The following is a 25101-nucleotide window of genomic DNA, read 5'->3' on the forward strand; positions in this document are numbered from 1 at the left end:
TGGCTGGCACCTCTGTCACTGTGAGTCACAGCTCAATGCTGAGAAGCTCCCAACAACAGCAGTGCAAAAATGTGAATTCTGATGGAGGAGACTGTGGTCAACAACAGAGCAGTTTGTCTCCACTATGTCACAGTGTGGCCAAAAAATTAGTCATAACCAAGTACCACCTATTTATAACTACTTACTTCTCTGTTTTTAAGTCTGTTGTTTTAGGTATCTGTCAATGAGACAGTAAGGGTTGATCCCAAGGCCAGATGGATCCATAATATACGGGCTGCAAAAAATGGATTATGCTGTTACTCACTGAATTTACTCAGACACTGCAGTTTCCACAAGATGTGTTTTTCCTAAGAAAAAGTAGCATTGCTTGTATGTAAAAAAACCCCTCGACAATCCTTTCACCATCTGTTCCAATGACTGTACAAGAGAAAAAGCTGACAGCAAAGCTGTATTCTGCTAAACCACCTGTGCCTGTGACTAGAACCAGAATATAAAGCAATTTTATGAGCTTCCAGTCAGCTCTGACCCAAAGATCCCCATGTGCTCTGCTCCTATGTAACTGAAAGAGGATTTCAAGTTATATGAGTGTGAAACTGGCACACCAAGAGCCATCCACCTCATATCCATGGGAACAGTGAATGCAGGAGGAAACCACTGCCCAGGAACCACTCCCCTGCACATTGCATGAAAGGACAAGCCAAAAGGCAGAAGAGCCCACACTGCTGCTCCACTACTAATCCCAAATTCCTCCTTGCTGCCTGCCACTCAAAAATCCCTCCATGAAGACTATCTCTGTTCTGTGGAGTAGGGACAGAAGTTCCATTAAAAATAGAGCTGACCCCAGCATGGGATGTGTTTATGAAATTCCACTTTTCTCTTTGTGCTGTTGTGAGAAAAAAAGATGGTAAGTATTTGATTTGCTACAAGTTAGAGCCTTGAAAAAGTCCTAATGTCAATAAACTACAGCAGTGAGCAAATTCCTGTGGGTGCCACTCCCAGTGACATGTCAAGTATAACGAGGCACCATTCATCTTAAAGGAAAAACTACCACTGATTTCAGGGGAAGTAAGATTTCAGTGTGAGCTAGGCATGGCACTCATGAGCTTGATGTGTTATTGTTATTCTTAAAACAAGAATCCTCATTTTAGGTGTTCATTTGGGGTATCAAACCTTGTGATTCTGGTGGCTCAAAGCCCGACATTGAGTCCTCATGGCTGTGTGTAAAGGTAAGGTTTATTGAAGCCAAACCTAAAAGCACACTTTAGTTCCAAAACAGCAATGCTAACTAAAGGACAGTTCTTCACTTGTCTGGAAGGAGACTTTTCCACTCCAGGCATTGCCATTTCTCTGGCTACCCACACATATCCTTCCCATTATTTCTTTCAGTTACCACTGAGCTCAGTGGGAGGGTTTCACATACACAGACAATGCTCAAATAAACCCTTGAAAATCCTGCTCTTACCCCTTACTGAAAAAATAAATGGACAGTCCAAGGCCCATGGAGGGTGGACATTAAAAGGTGTGAAATATCCCTCAGAAGGCAGCACATGGCATTTATGGCTTTTACATGGCAGGTACTTCACAAAGTCTGCTGAAAGAAAGATTTTTGAATTACTAATGTTTGTAAAATAATTTTATTTCAGAAAGGGGATATTTTTTTAAATAAAAGACTTACCTGTGGTACTCTTTTTTTTCTACAATGCAACTAAACTCCTGGAAAAGCTCCTGGTCTGGCAGAATCTGCTGCCTAAGCCACATTGTGCACTTCTACCATGTAGTCTGATCCAACTGGCCCATGCCCACAAAGGCAGAAATTACTTTAATTAATGAGGAGCAGATTGACAGAGTATCTTAATACAGTCTAGAAATATTATTAAACCTCAGCATTGCCCACAGTGCTCACTGTCCATCCCAGGTCAGGGGTATTCTACATCTAATAACACATGGACAGGCTATGTCAGTGCTTTATATTCCTTGCAAACAAATGGCAAAATTACTGTCTGAAAAATCCACAGAAGGGATGGACATGTAAAAGGTGAACAGGATGGCAACACAACATAACTTGTAAAGAAAGCTGCTCTTACATATTCTCCACTTTCTCCAAGCTTCCAGCACTGCTTTGCCTTCTCTCTGAGTATCTCTTAAAATGGTGGATCTGTCTACCAGTCTTCCATGGCCTGGAACATAACCACTGGCAGAAACAGTCTTTCCAGTCTACTTTATTTGCTTACATTTTCTTAAAGTAATTTCAGTTTTGTATTTTGCTTCTGATACAACCTTTTTCTTTTTTTTCTATCAAGACAGATCAGTTCCATTTAAAATACATCAGAGAGAGACAGCTGTAACTAGTTTTACTTAACTCTATGTCCACAGTTACATATACATTATATACATAAGGCATTATATATATACATATAAATATATACACATATATATAAGGCACTGTAAAATGTACCATCACTTCTCCAGTACTGTTTTAATCTGTAAAAGTAGATCATATTTCTTCATATAATTTGAAATGTTTAAGCAAAACATTTTAAAAATGTTTCAGGGTTAGAGATATCAGCTGTGAAATAAGCCTTACTTTAATTTCAGGTTATTATGACAAGATGAACAAAACCAATTTTGACAGTAATTCTAATCTATTTCTAATATATTCTATTTATTGTAAAACTGATTCTCTCTTAAAAGACACATTCACCTGTATAAATAGTTTCCTTTGTCTCTCCTTATTATGTTCCAATATGTGAACCTAAACTTGTCCTGCAGAATGAAAAATAACAACAATGAAAAAATGAAATACAAAATTGGATCATTTGCCCATTACTTAGAGAGAGGAAAGCCGAGATTGCTGTAAGCCAAGATATGTTTAAGTAAAATGTATTGAAACAGATCATGTCCTTATATAATCCTGCTTGATGTAGCAAACGCCACTGGAGCCTGGTGATTACAGTCTGGGCCATTTTATATAAAAGGTAATCTCTGCCACGTGAAGACACAACAGCACACAAATATGCCTGGCATTTATAATGAACATGCTCGAGTGGATCCTTGCTTAATGCAATTAGCCTATATATGCAAATTATGGCATCAGAAATCCTGCAGCAGCTGCAGGGCTTGGCAGCTGCATGTGTTGCAAGACAGTCTGACAGATCAAATGGACATATTTCCAAAGACTAGAAACTAGAGACAGATGAAGGCAGATTAAGAATTGCACATGTTTGGGATTTATAAACCCAGATGACCTGGACAGAATGTATTCAACAAATACCAATATAAAAATTTTTCCAGTTACTCCGTGGCAGTGATTCAAAACTGTGCTGGACCACAGGATCCCTATTAACCCCACAACTTAAATAAACACGACAGAAAACTTCCTTTAGTGTTGTTTCATGGACCACCTGCTGTGACCTCCCACATGTGATTCATTGGTCACAACTGGGAGACAATCTTTTAAAGACTCACCGTATTTCCTACTCTACCAGAGGCATCTTGAAAATGAGATTTAACCTGCAGTCACTTCTTCTAATATTTTGTCAGTTTTGTCCTTTGCACTGGAACTGGCCTTTCCAGTTCTGCTCTTCCAGTTCAGGTTTGGCACAAGTAGAAGCGAGAAAGGGCAGCGCACTGTGAATCATCTCAGCAAATGAATGCATCTGAGGCAGAAATGGACACTTGAAAATACTGAAGTGACTCAAAGGTTTAAAAAATATATATGTATTACGAGAGCCACAAAAAAGGTTACAGACAGAGCTCCACAAAGCCTGCACGGATACATTCCAACAATTCAAGGTGGCAGAACAGGTGAAATACAGACCATAAAAACGGTTCGACATTAACTTTCCAGACTGTCAGAGACAGAAAAGCTTGACCCCATCTTTCCCACACACACAAAAAAATATTGACTATATATATATCTCTCTATATATCTCTAGTCTGGACCACAGATATAGTCCAAAGAAAACCACATTGCAATTTCCATATTAGGCTTGTAGGAGAGTAGGCATCATCTGAGGAACGTGCACTGTAGGGCCCGGGAGGGATGCTCACGGGCCGAGCTGACACAACTTCACGCTTGGTTAGAATTAGAACAGCAACACCCCACAGCTCATGTGCTGCACATGGCCACCAACACAGAGCTCTGTGCAACCCCCCGAGCTGGCTGAACCAAACTGAGTAAATACATTTGTTTTGCTTAATTAAAAAAAAAAAAAAAAAAAGCAGATGTAAAGATTTTAGGGTAGTTCCTGCTATCACCTTCCTTAAAAATTCAAGACTTGAAGACTTCTTTAATGTACTTGCTTACAGACATGTTTTGAGACTGTATTAATGATCTTCAGGAAAATATGCCACCCTGAGGCTTTTTCCCTTGTTCACTTCAGGTTATGTCTGCATCCAGTTTTGACATGGGGGCCAAATGCTGGTTGTCTGTCAGTGCAGTATTTGGCCCGGAGTTTCAAAGTCTTTGCTATTCAGACTTTCCTATGAGGTCAACAAACAAAGTAGTAAAAAAAGAAAATATTAAGGCTTCAAGTAAAAATATTTTCTCTCTCTCCCACCCATGTAGTAAGGTACATTTAATTCCATAATACTCAATATATTATACAATTAAAGATATAGAGATCCAACTTTTCAAGGCAGAAAAGTACTACAATGAAAACCTGGAGGCTAAATGGGAGCGTATGAACAGGGAACAAACAGATAATAAAATGCAATATGCAACAAAAATTGATGCGTAAACTAAAAAAACCTATTGCTCTTTTTTAAATAAGTAATACAATCCACAGCTACAAATAAAAACATGTTGAAAATATTTAAGACTTTTGAAACATGAAATAAGCATGACAAAAATAAAGAAGCTACTTTACAGGATGTGTTAACTCATGCTGGATTTTCTTGGCTGATCCCCACCTACTATAAATTAGCATCAATTAAATGAGCTTTCATGGAGCCACACCAATTTATACCAGCTGAAGATTTGGCCTGCAGTGTCTGTAAAAACGGGTATCTGGGCAGAAGAACCTTACTGCTGATCTGTAAACTGCTGAAAGAACTATACTTTAATATGGGCTGGATTCTGCTCAAAAATTAGATTTAATAAATAGGTCCCCAGTCCCATAACAGGAACTATGGAACAGACACTTACATTTATGAGTAAATAGCTGCAGGTTCAGTGCCTTGGATGGAAATGAGGCTGGATTTGCTGCATGCAATCTCCTGTTAACAGTTCTGCTTAGATTATTCTTTTAGAAAATCTGAATAATTTACTCCAGGCTATGTGCACTGAATTAAATGCAAACCTCAAAAGGAAAAAAGAAAAAAATACTTTGGTACCATTGTAAACCTATGAAAAAGTTGAATGTCTCTCAACTGTGGGCAAAACTACTCACAAAATACATAATCCTTACTGCTGAACTTGTACTGACACAGTGCATCCTTTTTTTCTCCCTTACCCCTTGTGAACTATGTCAAAATAACCCTGGATATTAGTGCTTTATACACACAATACTGTGTTTAGTCTTACTGAGAAATTCTCTCATGAACTAATGTAGTTAACTTCAAAGGCTCTTTGGCCCTTCAAGTTCCTCAGTAGCTTTTTCATTTATAAATGCAAGAGAAAGAACGATCAAAGTGGAGCATCACTGGGATGCAAATCTCAAATATTACATTGGTGCAAATTTTCAGCCTTGCTTGCATGAATTTCATGTACGTATTCAAAGATACATGATAAAATGTGCCCTTGTCTCACTCCCTAATCCCATGTGTTTCATACCCCCTCTTCTTCAGGGCTTACATATGGCATACATGATACTTTAAAAACAAGTAATTCTTGTGATACTCTATGCACCAGAGTGAATTCCAGTCCTTAAAGTACTGCATCTTCCTGAGGAGTTAACATCAGGGTAGACTGCAGATTAATAACAGTTGAAGATGGAAGAAATCTGTAAGGCCATCTGGTCTACCCCTTGTCCCTACAGGCTCACCTCTCAGAAATTTTTAAATGACTTGTCCAAATACAGTTTGACTGTCCTAAACAGTTCATCCAAAACTCTGCTTGGAAGACTATTCCACTGCCTCTTCCTCTCCATCTTTTCTGCCCCATTCTAAATGTAGACCATTGGTTACCAGTGACAACCCTTTGATTTAGCTTTGGTTTTACAACTCTTAAGTAACATATTTGTAAAATTATGATACTCAATTTCCACTTCATTGCTTAGCCAGTGCCATGTTTTAGCCCTTTAAATCTTCTCAATAGCCAGCCCATCCAATTCTTTAATATATATTGCTCCATCTGTACCTGATGCAGTTTGCCAGCATCCTTCTGGTACCATGGTGCCTTCAACTAAAGACAGTGCTCTACATGTCAGTGAGCAAATCTGCATAGAAAGACTATTGCTTCTCTGCTCTGCAGCATCCCTACACCAGGCATTTAAAATATCATCAAGGCAATAAAATGCACTGATTTCTACTTCACTCCCTCAGAACTTCAGCCTATTGCAGATGCATTGTTTTCCATGTTTCTCCCTTCAGGCAACATAGAGCATTACACAGAGAGATGATTAACTTTCTTATGTTCTCTTCAACCTTTGTCTCCAAAAAATAATGTGATATACAAGGGACATAATAACCATGTATTGCAGCAGATGTCAAGATTCATCAAATCAAAATATAAATTTTAACCAGGCAAAATTAAGGTCAATATTTGCCTTCTGGAATAATTAACCTCAACATACATGAAAACAAATAAGATGTTACAAACACATTCTGAATTGCTACCAAATACCTGGAGAGCTTTCCATTATAGTCAAGGACTGTAAAGGATTTCAACCCCTTTCAAATATCCTGAAAAATGATGGATTTAGATCTCTAATCAAAACTATTCACCAAGAGAACCAGGTGGGAAGTCGAGGTCTTGTATGCTGACTGGCTCAGTGATAAATAATAATTTTTAGTGACTTTGGCAACAGTCGCTCAGGATATTCTTAATTGCACACATGATCTGGCTAGTTAGCATTGGTCCAGATCTCAGTACTTTTGACTTCTGAGGTGGTAACTGAATGGTAAGGAAAAGGAGAGAAGGAACAGAGAAATAAAAATCCATTTGTCCCAAAATTAGTTTTGCCAGAGTCCTCATATTTTTGGCAAAAGTAATGCACCCCTTTCTTGTTTTTTACGGTGAAGTTGTCTTTAAATCCAACAAAGTAAATGCAGTTTTCTGGAGACAGGAAAAAGAAACCTCAGAATGTTAAATAGATTTGATTGATATTATTTTAAAAAGTTGTTCCCCAGGGGGGAAAACCCAAATTGAAAATCCTTTGTCTAACAGTATTGAAGACCAGAGGGAATGTGCTAGTAATTAGGCAGACAGAAAATTTATATCCTTTAGATGCACGCTTGGCTCAGTTACACACACTGTGAATTCGACAGCTCATGATAACCTTGCTGCGGGATTACACTGACGGCACCAGGGCAAGGCAGTAAACTCTGTTATTGCCTAAATCCAACAGGTAAGGAGGGTGCAGGGAAAGCAGCTGACAGCTGGTTAAAATACGTTTCCATCCAACATTTCCTTTCTTATTTGCCTGGTTTTGTTTCTGGGTCAGAGAAGCCTTTCAAACCCAGAGGGAGCAGGAGGTCAGAGTGGCAGATCCTCGCCGGTGTTGCGGTCCTTTTCCATGGAGACAAACACGCGCACGCACACACACAACTTCACACACAGGGAGGCCAATGGCAGGCAGGGAGAAGCTGTTGCTATCCTTCCTCCTGCCCCCATCTGGGACCAGGGAGACTTTTAAAGACGACGTGGTGTCTGCAGCCCAAGTGGCCTTGCCTTGTTCCTTCCCAGGAGGAGGAACCTGAGCTGCAGTGCCCAGGGGACAAGGAGAAGCTCCTGCTCAGCGTAGGGACCCTACTTGCTATGTCAGCAGGAAAACAGCATTGGTCCTCTGGCTCCTGCTGGACACATCGCTGGCCAGAAGAACTGGGAAGGGGCATGGGAAAACTGACTGATCCTGGACTGACTGTACTTTTTCACAGCACGACTGGGACACAACAGAGTGGTTGGACAGACACGTGCACGATGGCTTTAGCGCTCTCTTGCAGGAAGGAAATCCGCTCTGTGGTGGTCTTAGGTCGTAGCCAGTTCCCGCCTGTCGGTTCAGGAAGAGTCGATAGACTGTACAATTCTATTATTCCCTCAAGAATAAGGCTGCAGCTGGTTTTTGGCCAGAAGAGAAAGATGAAAACAGAACAAACCCAAAACAAGAAAAGGAGAGTGGCCGACTGCTGCTGCTCCTTCTTTGTTGTTATTTGAGTCTTCACAGTGCTCCTAGCTTCATGGCTGGCTGAGTGGATGGCTCTTTGTTTTTAATTCATTTTATTTTACACTGAAATTTCATAGGTTGTTCCACCAACTCCAGACACCTTCTTAACATTTGAGTGTCTAGCAGGGCTGACAGGCGTCCCCTGGGAACTTGATGTTGAACCCAACCTGGCTATTCCTTTTGGCTGTCCATTTATTTTACTGTGAGGTGTCTTCAACTGCATGTCATCCCTACATCAAAAGAAATATCAAAAGATGCAATATTAGTGACAAAGTGTAACATCAGAATGGCTTCATTCAGAGTAAACAATAACCCCTGTCACCCTGAGTTCCTAGCATTGCAAAATATTCAAGCCTGGAAGCAAGCTGGTTGAAGCCAGTGCACTCAATGAAAGGCCACTGAAATGAGAGAATTAATTTGGCCATTAGGTTAGTGGACCACGCCCCAGTAATATTTGTTCGTTTAACTACTTGCTTAAATGCTTTGCTGATCCAAACTAATTGCATAGGCATATGTAGGATGCAGGAGGGTTTAACTGTCACCACTGCTCACCACTGACCTCAAGCCAAACTCTGCTTTAAAATCAGAAATAATTTCTCAGGAAAAAAAAAAACAAAACATTTCTCAGGTAAACAAAACTTTTTGCTCATCTCTGAAACAACTTTCTGACACTTAATTTCAGTTAAGTAGATCTTCAGAGATCTAAAATAATGGCTCTCCCACATTTCAGTAAGTTTTCCAAAACTGTTGGATAACAGGAGAGAGAAACGTGGCACCTTAACCAGAGGCCAGCACAGCGCAGCAAGTACCAGATACAAAGGAAACTTAGATATTTCTGAAGAGCAGCCCTCCAGGTCCCAGCTAAGCTGAAATACTGCATCCTCAGGGAGATCATGATCTCTTCAGGCTTCGCAAGTTCCACAGCAAAGCCTGAAGCTTCCAGAAGGAAAAGAGAAGCACATGCAGAAGCTGCAGCTGAGGATGTTGCTAAGGTGGCAGTTTCTGAGGCTTTTGGCACAGCAAATCCTCTCCATGCTTTCTGACAGAAAGGAAGAAAGCAGCAAGGCCTTAAGGTAATGTCATGAAGCTCTGTGCTTTTAGCAGCAGTTCTGTACTGTGGACACTCAACACTACTAGCTCCAGAGCTCTCTAAGCCAAGCACCAGGACTGGTCTCAGCCTGATTCCCTCAGAGCAGGGTATGTTCCCAGTAGGATCCCAGCTCTGCCTCTGTATCCGTGCAATGTCTGGGTCAGCATCCCTCAGGCTGCAAACTAAAACAGCTCCACCCTTTTGTGCCTAAGGAGAGAGATAATCTGCCTCACACCTTGGAAATAATTCCCCAGTTCAGCCACGATACTCTATCACTACGAATTTACAGCAAAACTGACCACTTAACAGTTCAAGGTACAGCAGAAGTGCAAACATTTTGTCATGGTGAGGTTGCTGTGGGGGTGTGACAGAACTGAAGAGCACTCACAAACCTCCCTCCGTGGTGGCCCACAGCAAACACCTGATCAGGGCTGTGCCTCCAGCACAGCGCTCTGCCCTTGCTCACAAGCAGATCCCCACTGCTCTCAGCCCCTCAAGCAGTACATACCTCTGTGCTCCCACTGATTGCACCTCTGTAATTTCCACAGTGTTTACAAACGACACAGCCTTTGGGCCTCCGTAAGAGGGTGACCTAGGCATCCCTGTGGGGGACGATGGGACTTGGTGGCCTGGGGATTTGTAGGAGCCATTGCTCACCCTGCCCTGTAGTGCTTGATGGGACTGCACATTATTATTGGCTAAATCAGCTTGCAGAGAGGTTGTGGAAGTCCTTGGTGCTCTTGTCATTGCACTCGAGAGTGAAGACACTGAGGACTGCAGTATAGGGTTCCTTGTGCTAAAGCTGGTGGCAGCCATCAGATTGTCCCTGGATCCGTATCTCATGGCCATGCTGCGCGGGTCTTCCGAGAGCGTGCTCACTTGCTGAAGGCTGTAGGAGCTGGGCGTGTCATAGACACCCGAGTCTGCAAACACCGAGTCGGGGTGCGAGTGGAGGAGCTTCTCCCTCTCTTCCATCTCTTTCCTTTCCTGGATGGATGCCATAATTGTCTTGGAAAGGTTGTCATAGCGCACTGGGGAGGGGTCTCGCTGATGCGGGGCGGGGCTCCCCAGCACCGGGCTGAAGCTCTGCGGTGCCTGGCGCTGCAGCTCGCTGCCCCGGAGGTGGCACATTTTGGCTGACAAATATGGGGAGTGGTACCCGACAGAGCTGACTGCAGAATGGGCAATGCACTTCCTCCCCGAGGGAGACATGGGGTTCAGCAAACTGTCATACGAAAGACTCCCATTTCTGTTTGACAGGGAATTGGGAGAAAAGATGCTTTTGTAAGGGGTGGAAGCCGCCCCTTCAGACTTTATTGGATGAAGGGGCACTTTGTCTGTCCCTCTCCTGCCAGCAGATTTCAGGCTCAGGGATCGTGAATTGATGGCAAAGGAATCTATCTGGAGTGGGGAAGACTGATAGGTCTTGTGGAGGGAGCTCTTCCGGTAGCTGGGGATGTCCAAGCTGGGTTCAGACTGGTAATCGAGGCTCCTGCCATCCTCTTCTATCAGAGCCCCTTGACTGTGTCCTTCCTGCAAGGTGATCTAAAACAGAGGTGAGTATGAGAAATAGAAGCCAGTGACATGAAAGTACAGGTTTGCCGTTTTGGTAAGTGCATGGGAAGGACTGAGCTGAAGGTCTTCCCTCCGACTGTCAGCTCAGGCTCATTACCAGAAAATCTCCTGACTCCTGTTCAACACATGGATTAGCACCTTGGAACCAAGAGGAGTTATCCTTAGTAAGTGCTAAATAATATTGACAAGAAAAAGTAAGTTAATACATGGACACTGAAAACACTGAATGAGAAACCCAAGCTGAGTCTCAAGTCTTAGTCAAGTAAATCAGATTGTTATCTGATGATACTGCCCTTGGAAAAAACACTGTACTTCATGTTTTCTACAAACGGCTTTTGAGCTGAGGAATGTCTGGTTTTGTGTGCTGAGACAGAAATACTCTGAGATTCATTTCAACATGCTGGGGACCAGAACACTCTGATCCACTCTACTCTGCGCTATGAATATTCAGTAATCTGAATTTCTGGTCATAGGTCTTCAAAATTAGGCATCTAACCTTAATTAAAGCAGAGAGGCTCCTTCCCACCATTTAGAAACAAAATGAAGCAATTTTCTCTTTTTTATTGCCTGCGTAGGAGAAAGTGGTCACATCAGAAAACGAAACAAAGGCCATAATTTATGTGCTCTGAAAACAGATAGGACTTCACTTTATTTTACTCTGTGAAAATTGCTCAGAGCTCTCTTCACTTAAAATGCCATTCTGTGCTAAGCAAATAGTTTTTCCTCTTATTTTTAAGGAAGAGTTTGCCATAATGCACAATAAATTGGCTACAGTGGCTCTGCAAACAAATTATTATCAGTCACCTATTTAACCAGAAATGCAGTTGACACAGCTTGTTCTTTAGTTTCTTTTAAAGGAAAACTATTGAAAGAAAAAACTGAATGACAAACTCCTGGTTTATTGTGGATTTTTTAAAAAGCTTTTTCCTTTCAGCTAGAAGATAGAGAAATATGCAAAACAGCTCACTCTCTTCTAGAGCATGGTGCTAAATTTGGCTTTCTCTGGAAAAAGGAGACCAAGTGACAGCCTGTAAAGGAGGATGAGAGCAATGACGTAGCTTTTAAGTATATTTGTGCTACTTATCTTCGTGTCCCAATGCCTCTTTCCTAGCAGCTTTCACTGCTCAAAAGCAGAATTACATTGACAGGCTGAAGAACTGATACAGAACAGACACCACAGCATTCCTCATACAGCCCAGTCTCTTTCCCTCTGTACCTCCTACTTAGACTTGGCAGGCAAATCCATGCCCTCCCATCAGCTCACCACATGAACCCCATTTTATGATACTCCCAGCTGACTACTAGAGAGTTGTGACTACTATAAAACTGAACGAGTCCCCAGAGCTTGCACACCAGTCAGCAACAGCACTGTTTTGGGTTGGGATTGAAACAGCAAGCCTCAGAATGAAGGAGCTGTACCCTGTTATCATTTCACAGCACTGCCCAGTCCCCTGGCCTAATCACAACCTGCCCTGTATCTATATTGCATCTCTGGCTGTGCACTGAATGAACACAACAAGTCTGCCTTCCTTGGCTCCCTGACTTTTGGCATTATGACTCAGAATGCTGTGGCTTCCACAGCTCAAAATTGCTAGATGATGTAAATAGAATATTTTGGACTAGATGTCAAGCTATTTTTCACGTAATAAAATGACAATGATAGGATATTAAACTTTTGGATACAGTGAACACACTGTTGTTCTTGTGTTCCCTTTCATAAGCCACTCGTTTCTTCATTAAGTGGACAAATCCAGAGAACAAGATTTACCATTACTGTAGTAAGACTAAAACTTAAACTTGGTCATAGCTGGAATTCCACTATCTATCACCATCTTTCTGTTCAAAATGAGAAGGGTTCATGAAAAGTTTTCCTCACTATTTAAGGAACATTCTGTCTTATTACAGTGTTGCTGTAGTCAATTATTTTTATCTTCCATATTTTCCTTTCCTTGCTTCTTTCATAATACTCCTTCCTATCACCCCCTTCTAGTTATGCCAGGGGTAACACTGAAGGACCCGATGAAATTAATTTTGAGAAAACTGTACTGTGTGTGGTATGTGTTTTTTAAGAGTGTCTCCACTGGTGTGTGAAGACTTGGATACATATTGCAAATACACAAGTGAGACAAGTGATTTTCCAAATGCTGTTCTCAGGTCCTGGGACCAGGAATATTTGCAATAAATCCATGAGAAATAAGTTTCATAACTTCTAAGCAAATGACAAAACTGTCAAAATTCCACAGGAAATCTGTCTAATTCTTTGGACCTCAGTTTTCCTCACAGGTGAAAATGATGCCAAGTGTTAGGAAGGTGGTTTTTTTCATATAACCCAAATTCACTGAATGGGTGCTAAGGAAGGTCAAACATGAGTCTTCTGTTAATTTTCACTAAAATGTCTCTTGGGATGCTTTAAAAGTTCTTTCTATTTCACAAGGGAATCAGTGAGTACAAGAGTGTTGGCTAAAGGGTCTGATCCAGAGAAGCACTCAGCATGCCCAGCTGCCTCTGAAGGGAATGTGAGGTGGCACCTCAGCCAGGAGAAGCCAATGGGAGGTGACACTTCTCAGCATCCCAGGATCAGGCCGAGACACTGGAGCAGTGGCAGCACACGCCTGGCAGCAGGACAGACATGTCAGCAGGGAAGCTGTGAAATCAGACATGTTTCCATAAGGAGCACAGTGAAAAAACAACACTGTCACACAACAGTGCCAAGTGTTGTTATTTACTTTTACTCTCTGACATTCACTAGAGCCCTGCAGTGGGTTCATCCTCAGCTCCACACTGCAGGGTGTTAGGTGGGAGCAGAAACTCCCGGGCTGGCTCACCTGCTCGGCCGTGGCGTGGTAGTGGACTTTGGGATTGTTGCTGAAAGCTGGTCGGTATTTGTACATGGCAGGAGTAGGAGGGCTGATAAGTTTGGGTGAGAGGCCACCTTCTGCAAAAGAAAAAAAAAAGTACTTTCTATTAAAATGTGTGTGGACAGAAAGCTGTCAGCCATAATTCCTTGCCATCCTTGGTCCTCTGCAAATTGATCTGTTCTGTGGAGAATGAAACTTGCAGTACTTTGTGTAACATTCCACCAAAATCAATGGGGTCCCTAAGGCAGTTACAGGACACTGCTACCAGATCAGCCATCTACAAAGAAGAAACAAGGCACAGTAGTTTGCAATGCCTAAGAATTTCATGCTAATATTTCTGATTCCTTAGATTCCTTAGACATTTTTTATGTAAAAATTGATTTAAGAAGGAGTCTAAAAGAGTTTATAAACTCTGCAAATCTGACATGAAATATTCAACCTAGGCTTGAATGAACCACTTCAAGCTGGCTTTTCTCTCCCTTCCCTGTTGTTAATTCTCCCAGTCTGGAAATCCTATAAATAGAAAAAAATCCTTCACCCAGATCCCATGTTTTGAAAGAATATAAGAAACCTTTTAAAGAGGCTAAAATAGCTTCTTATTAATAAAAATAAATCACTGATCATGCAACTATACCTTCACTGGTGCCCAGCTGCCCTTTTAGCTCAGAGTACTTGCTTGGATCTCCTTTGGGTGGGAGAGGTGGTTGCACATCCATACTCTTATCCTCCAGACCTTCCAGGCTGATTTTAGACTGAAAATGATTTAAAAAAAAAATCAATCATTACATGCATCTTGGTTAAATAACAGCATGTGGTGAACTGCTGGATGTACCAGAGATCCAGAACTACATCTAATGACAAACAGGATTTAGCATCCAGTGCAGGCAAGGACTTCACAAGTAAAATTAGTATCATCATAACTGGCCAGTAGAATTTTAAATGCACTATCCTGGTCTACTTGGCATGCTAAGTACCATAATCATCATGCTAATTAATATGTGGTAGAAGACAATACTGCTTTCTAGCATTTTTCAGCAACTTTCCAGGTTGCTCTCAGCAAGTTACTATCCAAAGAGTGCAGGAAGTAACTATCCACAAAAATCTTGCAAGTTTGCTTCCTTTGAATCCAACGCTTTTTATGGGACTAAACAAATCCTTCTCTATTATTCATACCAGGAGAAACTGAAAATAGAAGAGGAGAGAAGAGAACTCAGCTTCTGAGTCAATATTCCTTGCCCTGGACCACAAGCCTTCCTGCATCCTGGAAGCTCAGAACATTCTTTGAAGTAGAACAGCTGACCTGGTCTGGTGGTACAAAGGTTCATTAAAATTGATTTGAACACCAAGAGGTGACAGCTCTTGGGACAGAAAATAACTACTGCAAAGAACAGCCAACTCTTCCAAAAGGAGCCCAGAGGGATTCCATTCTAGAGCTGCCTGTTACTGGATCAAGAGCTGCTCTTACTGAACCTGTGCTACTTTCAGAGGATGAAGTATATGACAAGGACTCAAACTCTAGTTTCTGCATCATCTCGAAGAGATTTGTCAATGACAGATTCGTTCCCAGGCTTGATAATGCTCAATCCATGCCCTTCAAAAGCAGAGCCTGGAGATTTCCTCACCTTGCTCCGGTTGAGGTTGGCTTGGATGCCATTGTCACTGATCTTCACTGTGATCTGTCGCTCAGACAAATCAGGTCTCAGGAAAGGAGGCTTCACACTCACAGCTTGCTTTTTCTTTGGCTCAACCACATACCTGATTAATTGTGCAACAGTCGTCATTAAAATAAACAGTAACCTAAGAACATGGCTTAAAAATCTTCCCACTTCCAGATTATGATTTAAGAATGTGTCAGAATCTAGGTAAGAACCTCCATTTATTTCAATGTATGCAATAATTAAGCAGCAATTAAAAAAATAGTGAGCGAAAGGAGAGGATGCATTAAAAAAATCAGCAATTTTTGAAGCACTAATTGACAAGAGCATGAAGAGAGCAAAACAGGTCTGCTACCAACAGAAGTGACTGACTAGATCATCCCAGTAAACATGAAACAGCTGCCCTGTGGTGGGAGTCAGTGACTGGGGGAACAAGAGTCAGCACATGGGGAGTTACCATGGAGAAGATGATGTGCTGCCAGTTCTAACTTATCACATGGTGACATGTTTCTGTACCATGTTTAGTGTTCAAATAAATGGAGGTAAAAAAGACTGACAAGAAGCAAAAAATCTAAGAGGAAATGGCTGACATTAGATATCTAATTTCTCTCCAGTGAAATAGAACTCTTTAAGGGCAATTGGCCAGTGGCTGTACAATGCCTAAATATCAATACACACACCAGCTTTCTTTGTTTTATGTAGTGAACAGGATATTCTAGTAGTGAAGGCTCGGAGGCCTTCTATATACAGGACAATCTGATCAGGTCTTCACAAAACACAGATGTTCTGCTTGCTATAATTCTGGGAATAGCCATGATGATGGTACTCACAACCCCTCTCTTAACAGAAGTGTCTCACAGCGTTTAATACACAGCTCTTCTCATCCACCTTGATCTGATTTTCACATTTTGGAAGGTTTGAGAAGCAGCTGTTCCACTGTCTTTAACACATGTAACAGTCCTTTAGGACTTATTTGTTGTATAACAAAGGAGGAAAAAAGGCATGTAAGAGTGTCAGGGTCTGGAATTGTTCAACACCCCAAAAAGGCTCAAACAAGTCCTGTAGTAAGATCATGAACCTGTTTGCAGGCTGGACAGCTCAGCGCCTAGAATTATTTATAGTCCATCTGATCTACTGCATTAAGATTCTGATTTCAAAATGTGCAACGATAAATCCATTTCCCCAAAAATAGAAAGCCATCAATAAAATCTCAAGTTTCGTGATGTAGACCTCATTGATAATCTGTTTTATGATAATGAAAGTGCCAGTGAGATTGAAAACCACAGCAGCCTTAAATTAGATTTAAGTCTTAAGGAGAAAGGCTGATTTTAGCTTCCTTCTTTTTCTCCAGCAGACTGGACATTGCCTGTACAGTGTAAGAAGTTGTGAGGGCAAGATGATAACATATGGATATTTACCTTGTTACTGAAATCCACTAGATAAACAAGCTGGTGAAGACAAGGGTGAGCTTGACATAATTTGACAAGGTCATTCCAAAAAAATATTTCTGGAATAAGGGTGGTGAATTACAGCCATGCAACAGGGAAGCTCTACCTTCAAGACTGTTTTGCTTTGCTTTCCTCTTATTCCATCAATGATTCTTGGCTTGTGAGCCCAACCAAGCACATTTTCTTCCCCTGTCCCAACAACTACTCTTGCTCCCTCATTCCCAGCTAAGAGCATTTGTCTTACCTGGGAGCCAAGGGGCTGCAGAGCACATGTTCCACGTTTCCACAGCATCCTCGGGTAAAAGGATTCACTCCACCACGGAATTTCCCTGTCACCTGCAGACACGTTCAGGACAGTGCTTAAACCTCTGGTCATATAAAAGTCATCATCCAAGCCTCAGAAAGCCAAGAACAAGTCTGACCCTTCTGTCCTTCCCAAACAGATCATTTTTCTTTGAATGCTACACTTTTTCTCTCCAGCTCTAAAACACAATCTCTGTCAGCTAATTCCAGCTAGGAGGCACTCAACTCAAGATCCTTCCCAAAAGGACACTGCTGAAGGTGACTGGGTTTCAAAGTGACATGTCCACCTCTCCATGCTGCTCCTGCACTGGATTTGTGTCTGCTCCCAGCCAGACATCCTGTTTTGCTCACTTTCATTCCTGTTACTTCCCCTCCTCTGCCTTGCCAAGTCCTCTCCAAACCAATAACAACGTTGAATCAACATTCCCAAATGCTGGATGAGAGCAATGTTTCCTCTCTCTCAGACCCCATCCTGAGCAGCAATCAGTACAAACCACTGCCTTATGTGGGAGGGTGCCAGGAACTCCCTGGTGATTACAATGTTTGCTTGTAAATGAGCAGGTTTAATAAAAGCCAAGCCTCATTAGACTGGTGGGATCCATTCAAGGCTTCATAAGCATTATAAAGAGTTTGTACTCTACAGGCAGATACTTGAAAGTCTCCATATGGGGATAAATACTAATAAAGCCAGGGAGATTAATAGTGGTTGCCATTAAAAGCCTTACTATTGTTGTTTGCAAGTAAAGCATTTTAATCAGCTCATAGTTCTGATCTAGCAACAAGTTTACAGAGTACCAGAAATACTTTAATAACTTGCACATAAAATAACAACGATTAAGCGATTCTGCAATATATTATGCTGGCCTTGTTGATATAACATAAAGCTCTTTAAGAGGCCAAGAGAGAGAGGCTGGAAGTTCTGAGACTTGGAAGAGCAACCTTTTGGTGAAAAGATGGGCCTGGGACATTTGGCACATCTGCATTCAATCCTAGGCTCACACTGACTTGTGCCAGATGCTGGCAAAGCATTTCATATCTCTGTGCCCATTTTCTCAAACACAGTATGAAAATAAAATTTCTCCATCTCACAGATTGCAGCACTAATTATATCAGTTTGGTTTCTAAAGTAGTTTGAAATCCACTGGTAGAAAGCAGTCTAAGAAGGCAGGGTATTTATTTATTCTATTCAGAAACTAAAAATAGCAGGATATGAGCAGATGTTGGGTTATGGGTTATTTTGATTCCACAAAAGAATTTCAGAGGCATTCAGAAAGCTCAGAAACATCTAAACCCAGCTACTATGCACTTTTCAATCACAGTCTGCCTACTATGAGTGCTCAGAACTTACAAACTCCAGAATGAATAAATATAAAAAAATTACAGTAAAAATCCAAAACTGCCTGTACCACTGGCCTATAAAATGTACTGGGAAAAGAGGACAAGATAAGCTGAACATATTGCAACTGGAAAGCTGACAGTAGATAACTACCAGTGTGAGAAAAGAGAATCAACACTAAGACTGCAGGGGAAAAGAGAATGTTTTAGAACAGTGGCAAAGCCAGGAGCAGATCTCATAGCCATCTCTCCTGGTCTGGTGCTTTAATTACTTAGATATGCTTCCTCTGAAAGGGCCTCAGGGCTGGGAACATCCATCCTCCAGTTACAGATAACCACTACATATGACTAAGCAGAAATTAAAACCAGATTATATTTAATTTTCAAAATGGCATGAGAAGATGAATTAAATCTCAAGTGGTTTGGTAGCTCAGGAAACCAAACCAAGCTAGGATACATTTTCCAACAGTTATTTTGATCACAGAAAAATTCTCAACCTTTCTAAATTCTAGTGCAGCCACAAACACATGAAGTGAAATTTTATGTTTTTTAAAGTTAAATTTTTCCTTCTTCTTCAGCCTAAAATCTTCACAGAGAGTTTATATCACTGCACAAAGACAAGCCTAAGGCAAACCACGATTTGGGCTATGAGACCAAAATGCTCTGTGTTTCATGCTACTATTGTTAGCACTATCAAACCTAATATTTGGCCAAAATAAATTTTAAAATGAAGAGCAGATCATTCTGAGCAGGACAGAGAAAAGCATTTGAAGGTGACAGCTACAGAATCTTGCCTTGTTCAAAGGCCATGTTAGGCAACAGCTCAGGATGACTTCAGATTCCTTGCTTATGTAAACCTCCCACACTCTTCTGGATAAGAATTTTTATTGTCTCTTGTGGGATGGAGACAATGTCATCTCAGTTTATGAAGGCCTGGCCTCAGACAGATGTTTTCAATGCTCACAGCCTGCCCAGGAGCCAGACAGCTCCACAGCATGGAGCCATCAGCCCCCAGGACAGCCAAACAGCTCAGTGGGAGCTGCAGAGCACCCATGGGTGCAAGGGAGGCAAAAACCCATCTCAAAAAAACCCAAACCACAAGGGAAAAGAAATCTGGTGGGGAAAAATGTGCAAAAATCCCAGATGTGAGGGGCACTTTGGAGCTGGAGTTGTGAAAGGGTAAAGCACAGGAATGCACTGAGTTCATGAGCCTTGGGATGAGGGCTGAGACCAGTGCCACACCTGCAAAGTGTCCCTGGGGGTGGCAGGGGCCTGCTGCTGATCCCATCACATTGTCTCTATCACCTATGCCAAGCCATTAATGTGGGTGAATGTATGCAGATCACATGAATGTAGGTCTGCATCAACCACAGGGACTGTGCATCATGGACACTTGGGTAACTGGAGTTTTACAGGCTTCTTGGCACAAGGTGTCATGATGGCACTTGGTTTGGAGAAGCAAAGCAAGTTGGGTCAACAGCACTGTGTGTGTGTGTGTGTGTGTGTGTGTGTGTGTGTGTGTGTGTGTGTGTGTGTTCATATGCATGAGAACAAGAGGGAGACACAGAGCTAACTCAGACCTATTATGGACAGTGTGGGTTTGCTGGGGGAGTTCAAAATACCAGTAGAGGGCAAATGATTTAATCTTTTCCTTTCCTTCTTTCACTCAATCTCATGGATTGTTCAGTCTGACTCATGAAGTTCAAACTTCTGGGGTTGATGGTACTCAAACATAAAACCTATTTCAAGGCCATGAGTAGATTTTAAGTAATAAATAAGCCTGTGCTGATGTTCTGTGGCTAAAAAAGGGAAACCTTTGCCTGCAGTGTATTAAAAAAAATAGGCAATCTTCCTGGATATTCACAAAAACTCCAATAAGAGCATTACTGGTAAGATTTGGACCATCCTTTGCTTTACCCAAGCTGACTTGCTGACTTTCCTTCCCACCTCAACACCTTAGCCACAAACATGGAGAAAGGATTGCTTCTTACCTGTTCATTTGTTGTGCGCCCTCGGGCCACTAGAACAATATGGAAGCCAGTGAGACCAATGACTGGGATAAAGAATAACCCAGCCACACACATGACAGCCATTCTGTATTCAAGAGTTAAAGAAACTGGGATGAGTAAAGGGAAAAAAGAGTCTGTGAAAGACAGGGAGAGGAATAGGAAAAAAAAAAAGGGAGTGTCACAGTGTCAGAATGGTTTGGGTTGGAATGGACCTTAAAGATCACCTAGTTCCAACTCCCCTGTTGTGGACAGGACACGTTTCAATAGACAAGGTTGCTCCAAGCCCTGACCAATCTGGATTTGGGCACTTCCAAGGACAAGGAAGCCACAACTTCTCTGGGCAACCTGTGCCAGAGACTCATAAGGAATCATTTCGTGCTAGTATCTCATCTAAACCTGCCCTCTTTCAGTTTGAAGCTGTTCCCCCTCATCCTTTCACCCCAGACCCTTGTCCAAAGTCCCTCTCCAGCTCCCCTGAGCTCCTTTAAGCACTGGAAAGAGCTCTAAGGTCTCCCTAGAGCCTTCTCTTCTCCAGGCTGCACAACTCTCCCAGCCTGTCTCTGGAGCAGAGGGACTCGAGCTCTCTGAGCATTTCTGCTGGACCTGCTCCAGCAGCTCCACGTCCTTCTGATGTTGGTCCAGCACTCCAGGTGGGGTCTTAGGAGTGCAGAGTAGAGGGTCCCTCACCTTTAGCAAGGTCTAACTAAATTTCATCTGCAAGTTAAGTCCATCTGCTCCTAGTCTGGGTCCTCACCCTTGAGGTGGTTAAAAACTAATGTGAATTCAATGATCCTGGCTCTACCTTTCTACCTTGTAAAGAATGTTCTGCACTGATCTATCAAGAGCAGTATCACCCCTCAGTGCCAGCAGTTAGTGTGTTACACCAGCATGTAGGGGGCTACTTCCAGAGCATACTCTGCTCCAAAATACAGCAACAAGAGTTTTAAACACAGCAGACAGCAGCTGAGAGCTCCAATTCAAGGAGGCAGCTCATCCTTCTGCTGGGTTGTCGTGACAAAGACTGAGAAAGACAAAGGGTCAGCCACAGTTTCTGGAGCAGTCCATGTTCACACAGGTACAATGGGAACAGAGGGCAACCTGCACTGAGCATTTACAGGAGGAGAGCAGTGGGGGATCAGGAGAGGCTCTGCCAGCTCCCCGAGGACAAATATTCAGGTTCATTCTCACACATTTTCCTCAGTCACCTTGAGTCTGGAAAGACCAAAAGGAAGGATACGTAATGGTAGTATGAGCTGCTCCCAGCTTTTCCATATGGTTTAGTACGAAGATGAGCCCAAAGGTGAACACTCCAATCATGTGCGTACTTAAGGACAGCAAGAAGAGAAAAAAATAGCGGTAGTTCCTCCGTCCTATGCAATTGTTGACCCATGGGCAGTGATGGTCAAAATCCTTGTAAAGAAAGGGAGAGATAGGGAAAAATATCCAAACAGTGAAAGAAAATACATTGCCTTAGAGATGAATCTGAACCACTGTCATGTAAAATTACATCAGACTAGTTCTGCAGCTTTACAAAATGCTTGACCGTCTTTTATAAGACTTTTTAGGACCAAGCTGTTCCTCTATCCATGAATGGAGAGGTACTTGAATGTTTAGAGGGTTTGAAGAGAGGATATATTAAAAATAAAGGACAGGCTATTTATCTGCTAGCAGCAGAAGCCCTAATTTTTTATCATCCTTAGCATGAGTCAATTACAATGAAGTTATTGTAACCTTGAATGGTTTGAAGATGCAGTAGTGCTGCAGAATTCTCTGCCCCACATTTTGTTATTTATACATCACTGAATGAATCCATTTTGAACAATGGACATCACAAAAGTACCTTTTTACCATGCAGGTCACAAAGAAAAGCAACAGCTGGATCAGACACAGGCAAAGTTCTGCACAGGTTCATTAAGTTATGAATCCAAACCTAACTAATTGTCTTAGCCACAAGTCCAGAGTCCCTCACAAAGTCAGATCCCCTTTAACAGATTTAATAATGAGGGCAAGCCACAGACACCCTCCAAGTGCCTTTACACAGTTCTGTAAGCATGTAAATCCACTGTCTCCAATGGGATTATTCTTGACGTGAAGACAAGATCAGGTGCAAGAAATAAACCCTTCTTATCTCTGTGTTCCTCAGAGCAGATATTACACATTCATTGCAACAACAAATGAACTGGTTATTCTGCACTTTGTGGCAATGCTATTTTTAAGCACTGCTCAATGATGACACAGTCATTCTAAGTTATGCACAACACATTTAGCAAAAATTTACAAACTACGAAAAAATGGATTAGAGCTTTCTCAAAGCATATTAGAAAATGACAGGGGCAACTTAAATATTAATATAATTTCAGGCTATATCTCAAATGCTGACATAACATCTGTCTGTTATGTAAATCTGGCAGCCCAAAATACCTATGGATTATTAAACTGTGTAAGTACTCACTGCAAACATTTCAATTAAGAAAACAAAAATCTGACTACTTTTGTCACAGATTCATTTTTGACTCCCTCTGGTAACATGCTTTAAGTTTTAATTAGTTTTATTTCTGCAGGTGTTGTCTGCTTTTGCTGTTTATTCATTTTTATCAAATTGGTTCAAAAGTTTTATATTTGGGAAAATAATTTTTATTGTACATTCTAGACTGAAAGTGAACTACAACCCTGCGTGGATCCTACACGGAAAGCCAGCAGAGTCACTCCTGTTACTGTCTCAAAGCTCTTCTAGAATATGACAGGTGAGTGGGAAATAAGCATCACAAGAATCAATAAAACATGTTTAAGGCCATGATTTATTGATTCAGAAGTCATTAATACTTTCTGCCTACATTCTTCCACAGCAGTAATAATTCAATTACAAGCAGAGCTCCCTCCTCACTTGTGCACCAGAATAGTAGGGAACATTCAACTGATCTGACTATCAATAGAACTCGTGGAAAGCTAGCCAGAGTCACCTTGCCTTCTGCTATTTTATGCAGGCTCCTTTTGGATTCCCTCCCATTTTCATTTCTGGTGCAGAACTGACTCCCATGGAGGCCTTACATCAGCATGAAACTTCAAGTGTTTATACCAGTGAGTTTTGAGCAATCTTGTTCTGAGAAAACTTCATTTCCTGAAAATGAATTTTTATGCTGAGCCATCAGGAAAGGTGGAAGAAAGAAACTCCATGGGACAACTGAGAATTTACCATCATCTAAACAATCCTCAGGATCTTGAATTAATGAAAACATTTATGTTTTAAAACTAGGAATGAACGATTCAGGTTTTCTACCAAAAACGCAGCTCTATCCAACAATTCAGAGCAGTCTAAACAAACTGTGTGTCACAACTTACAAATAGCTGTGGCTATTCCCCTCTACCCAGGGACCCTGGCAGCTTCTCACTCTCAGGCTTCTAAAATCCCACATCCTTCTAATGCCTTCCAAAACAGGACAGCCTTGTCCTATTTATCGATGGTTACTAGGCACAGCACTGCTTCCAGATAATTATAACTTAGATATATGACTGACACAAGATAAATTCAGGCAGCCTTTTCCTCACTTGTAACTATGCTGATTTCTTTGGGACTATTCCCTTGCTTATGGCAAAGAGGATTAGGACAAAGGTAGTGTACACAGCATTCCAGCTGACTCTGGTATTTTTTCCCCTTCTGATTAGTAATTCCTTTCATTTTAATGGCACAGCTGAATATATTTTAGACATATTAAAGATTTCATCTTTCTATTGAAAAAAAAAATAGGCCTTGCAGCAGAAATGATCCTTTAGAAGCAGAATTTTTAGTTCAGCAATAAAAAGTCCCCTGGCAATACACTGCTGTGAATACAGTGCTCTGTACCTACATGTCTGGGAGATGCTTATAGCCCAAAAGCACATCTTAACTGTTCAGGGGTTATTTTTTAAAAATCCTGTGTGACTCACCAAGACCCTAAGGGTAACAAGAATCAAGAAAGCCCCCTAATTCAGAGCAATCAACATTAGAAACATGAATGAGTTCATGCTCTGAGCTGGGGTGTTGAAACAAACATGGGCTCCTTCCATTGACAGAGAACCATTTGCTGAACTCTGAGTTTGGTTCTCCTGAACTCACACACCATTGTGGCTTCTCTGCTTGTCCACTAATGTAGTCACCAATTTGCTCCAAATTAAATGATGAGACTTAAGCTCACACATGAGAAGTTAAAACGGTTCACCCTGAATTTCTTGCTCTCTTGAACTCTGCATCAACTCTCCCATTAATCCCTATTTTACATTCACAATTACTTAGCTACTTCAAGGAACATGCAGCCAGCATTATCAATTTTTATTTTAATTATCACCGGCGACAGGGCTGACAAGAAGCATTGTTGCATTTGTAGCACACACAACTGAGGGCTGCGCTTCAAATGGTATTGCTCAATGGTATTTGCTTCAAATGGTATTGCTCACTGGGAGTCCAACGAGGCCACAGCTGTGAACTTCACGAACTGGGGCAACCCAAGTGCAATTTTGCAAGAGCAGG

At 41.6% G+C, this 25101-nt stretch overlaps 1 protein-coding gene across 4 annotated transcripts in view; it reads right to left on the reverse strand.

The window, feature by feature from the left end:
- Positions 1–3701: 3701 nt before the first annotated feature.
- The window catches only part of ZDHHC8 (zDHHC palmitoyltransferase 8), a 110492-nt gene continuing 89092 nt past the window's right edge, over positions 3702–25101 (reverse strand). The window contains exons 4-12 of one of the 4 annotated variants that reach the window (XR_015807729.1): positions 21835–22007; positions 20580–20682; positions 17195–17286; positions 15470–15602; positions 14482–14599; positions 13815–13924; positions 9923–10959; positions 6785–8554; positions 3702–4482 (exon numbers count right to left, since the gene is read on the reverse strand). Coding sequence is in view for 1 of the 4 variants with exons in the window: in XM_088176326.1 (XP_088032452.1) it covers positions 8383–8554; positions 9923–10959; positions 13815–13924; positions 14482–14599; positions 15470–15602; positions 17195–17286; positions 20580–20682; positions 21835–22007 (1938 nt within the window). In the remaining 3 variants the exon portion in view is untranslated. Of the gene's footprint in view, positions 8555–9922; positions 10960–13814; positions 13925–14481; positions 14600–15469; positions 15603–17194; positions 17287–20579; positions 20683–21834; positions 22008–25101 lie in introns of all 4 variants that reach the window. The other 3 variants (XR_015807727.1, XR_015807728.1, XM_088176326.1) reach the window with 3 other exon arrangements.

The sequence above is a fragment of the Sturnus vulgaris genome, chromosome 19, assembly GCF_052056855.1.
Source record: "Sturnus vulgaris isolate bStuVul1 chromosome 19, bStuVul1.hap1, whole genome shotgun sequence".
Taxonomy (NCBI): domain Eukaryota; kingdom Metazoa; phylum Chordata; class Aves; order Passeriformes; family Sturnidae; genus Sturnus; species Sturnus vulgaris.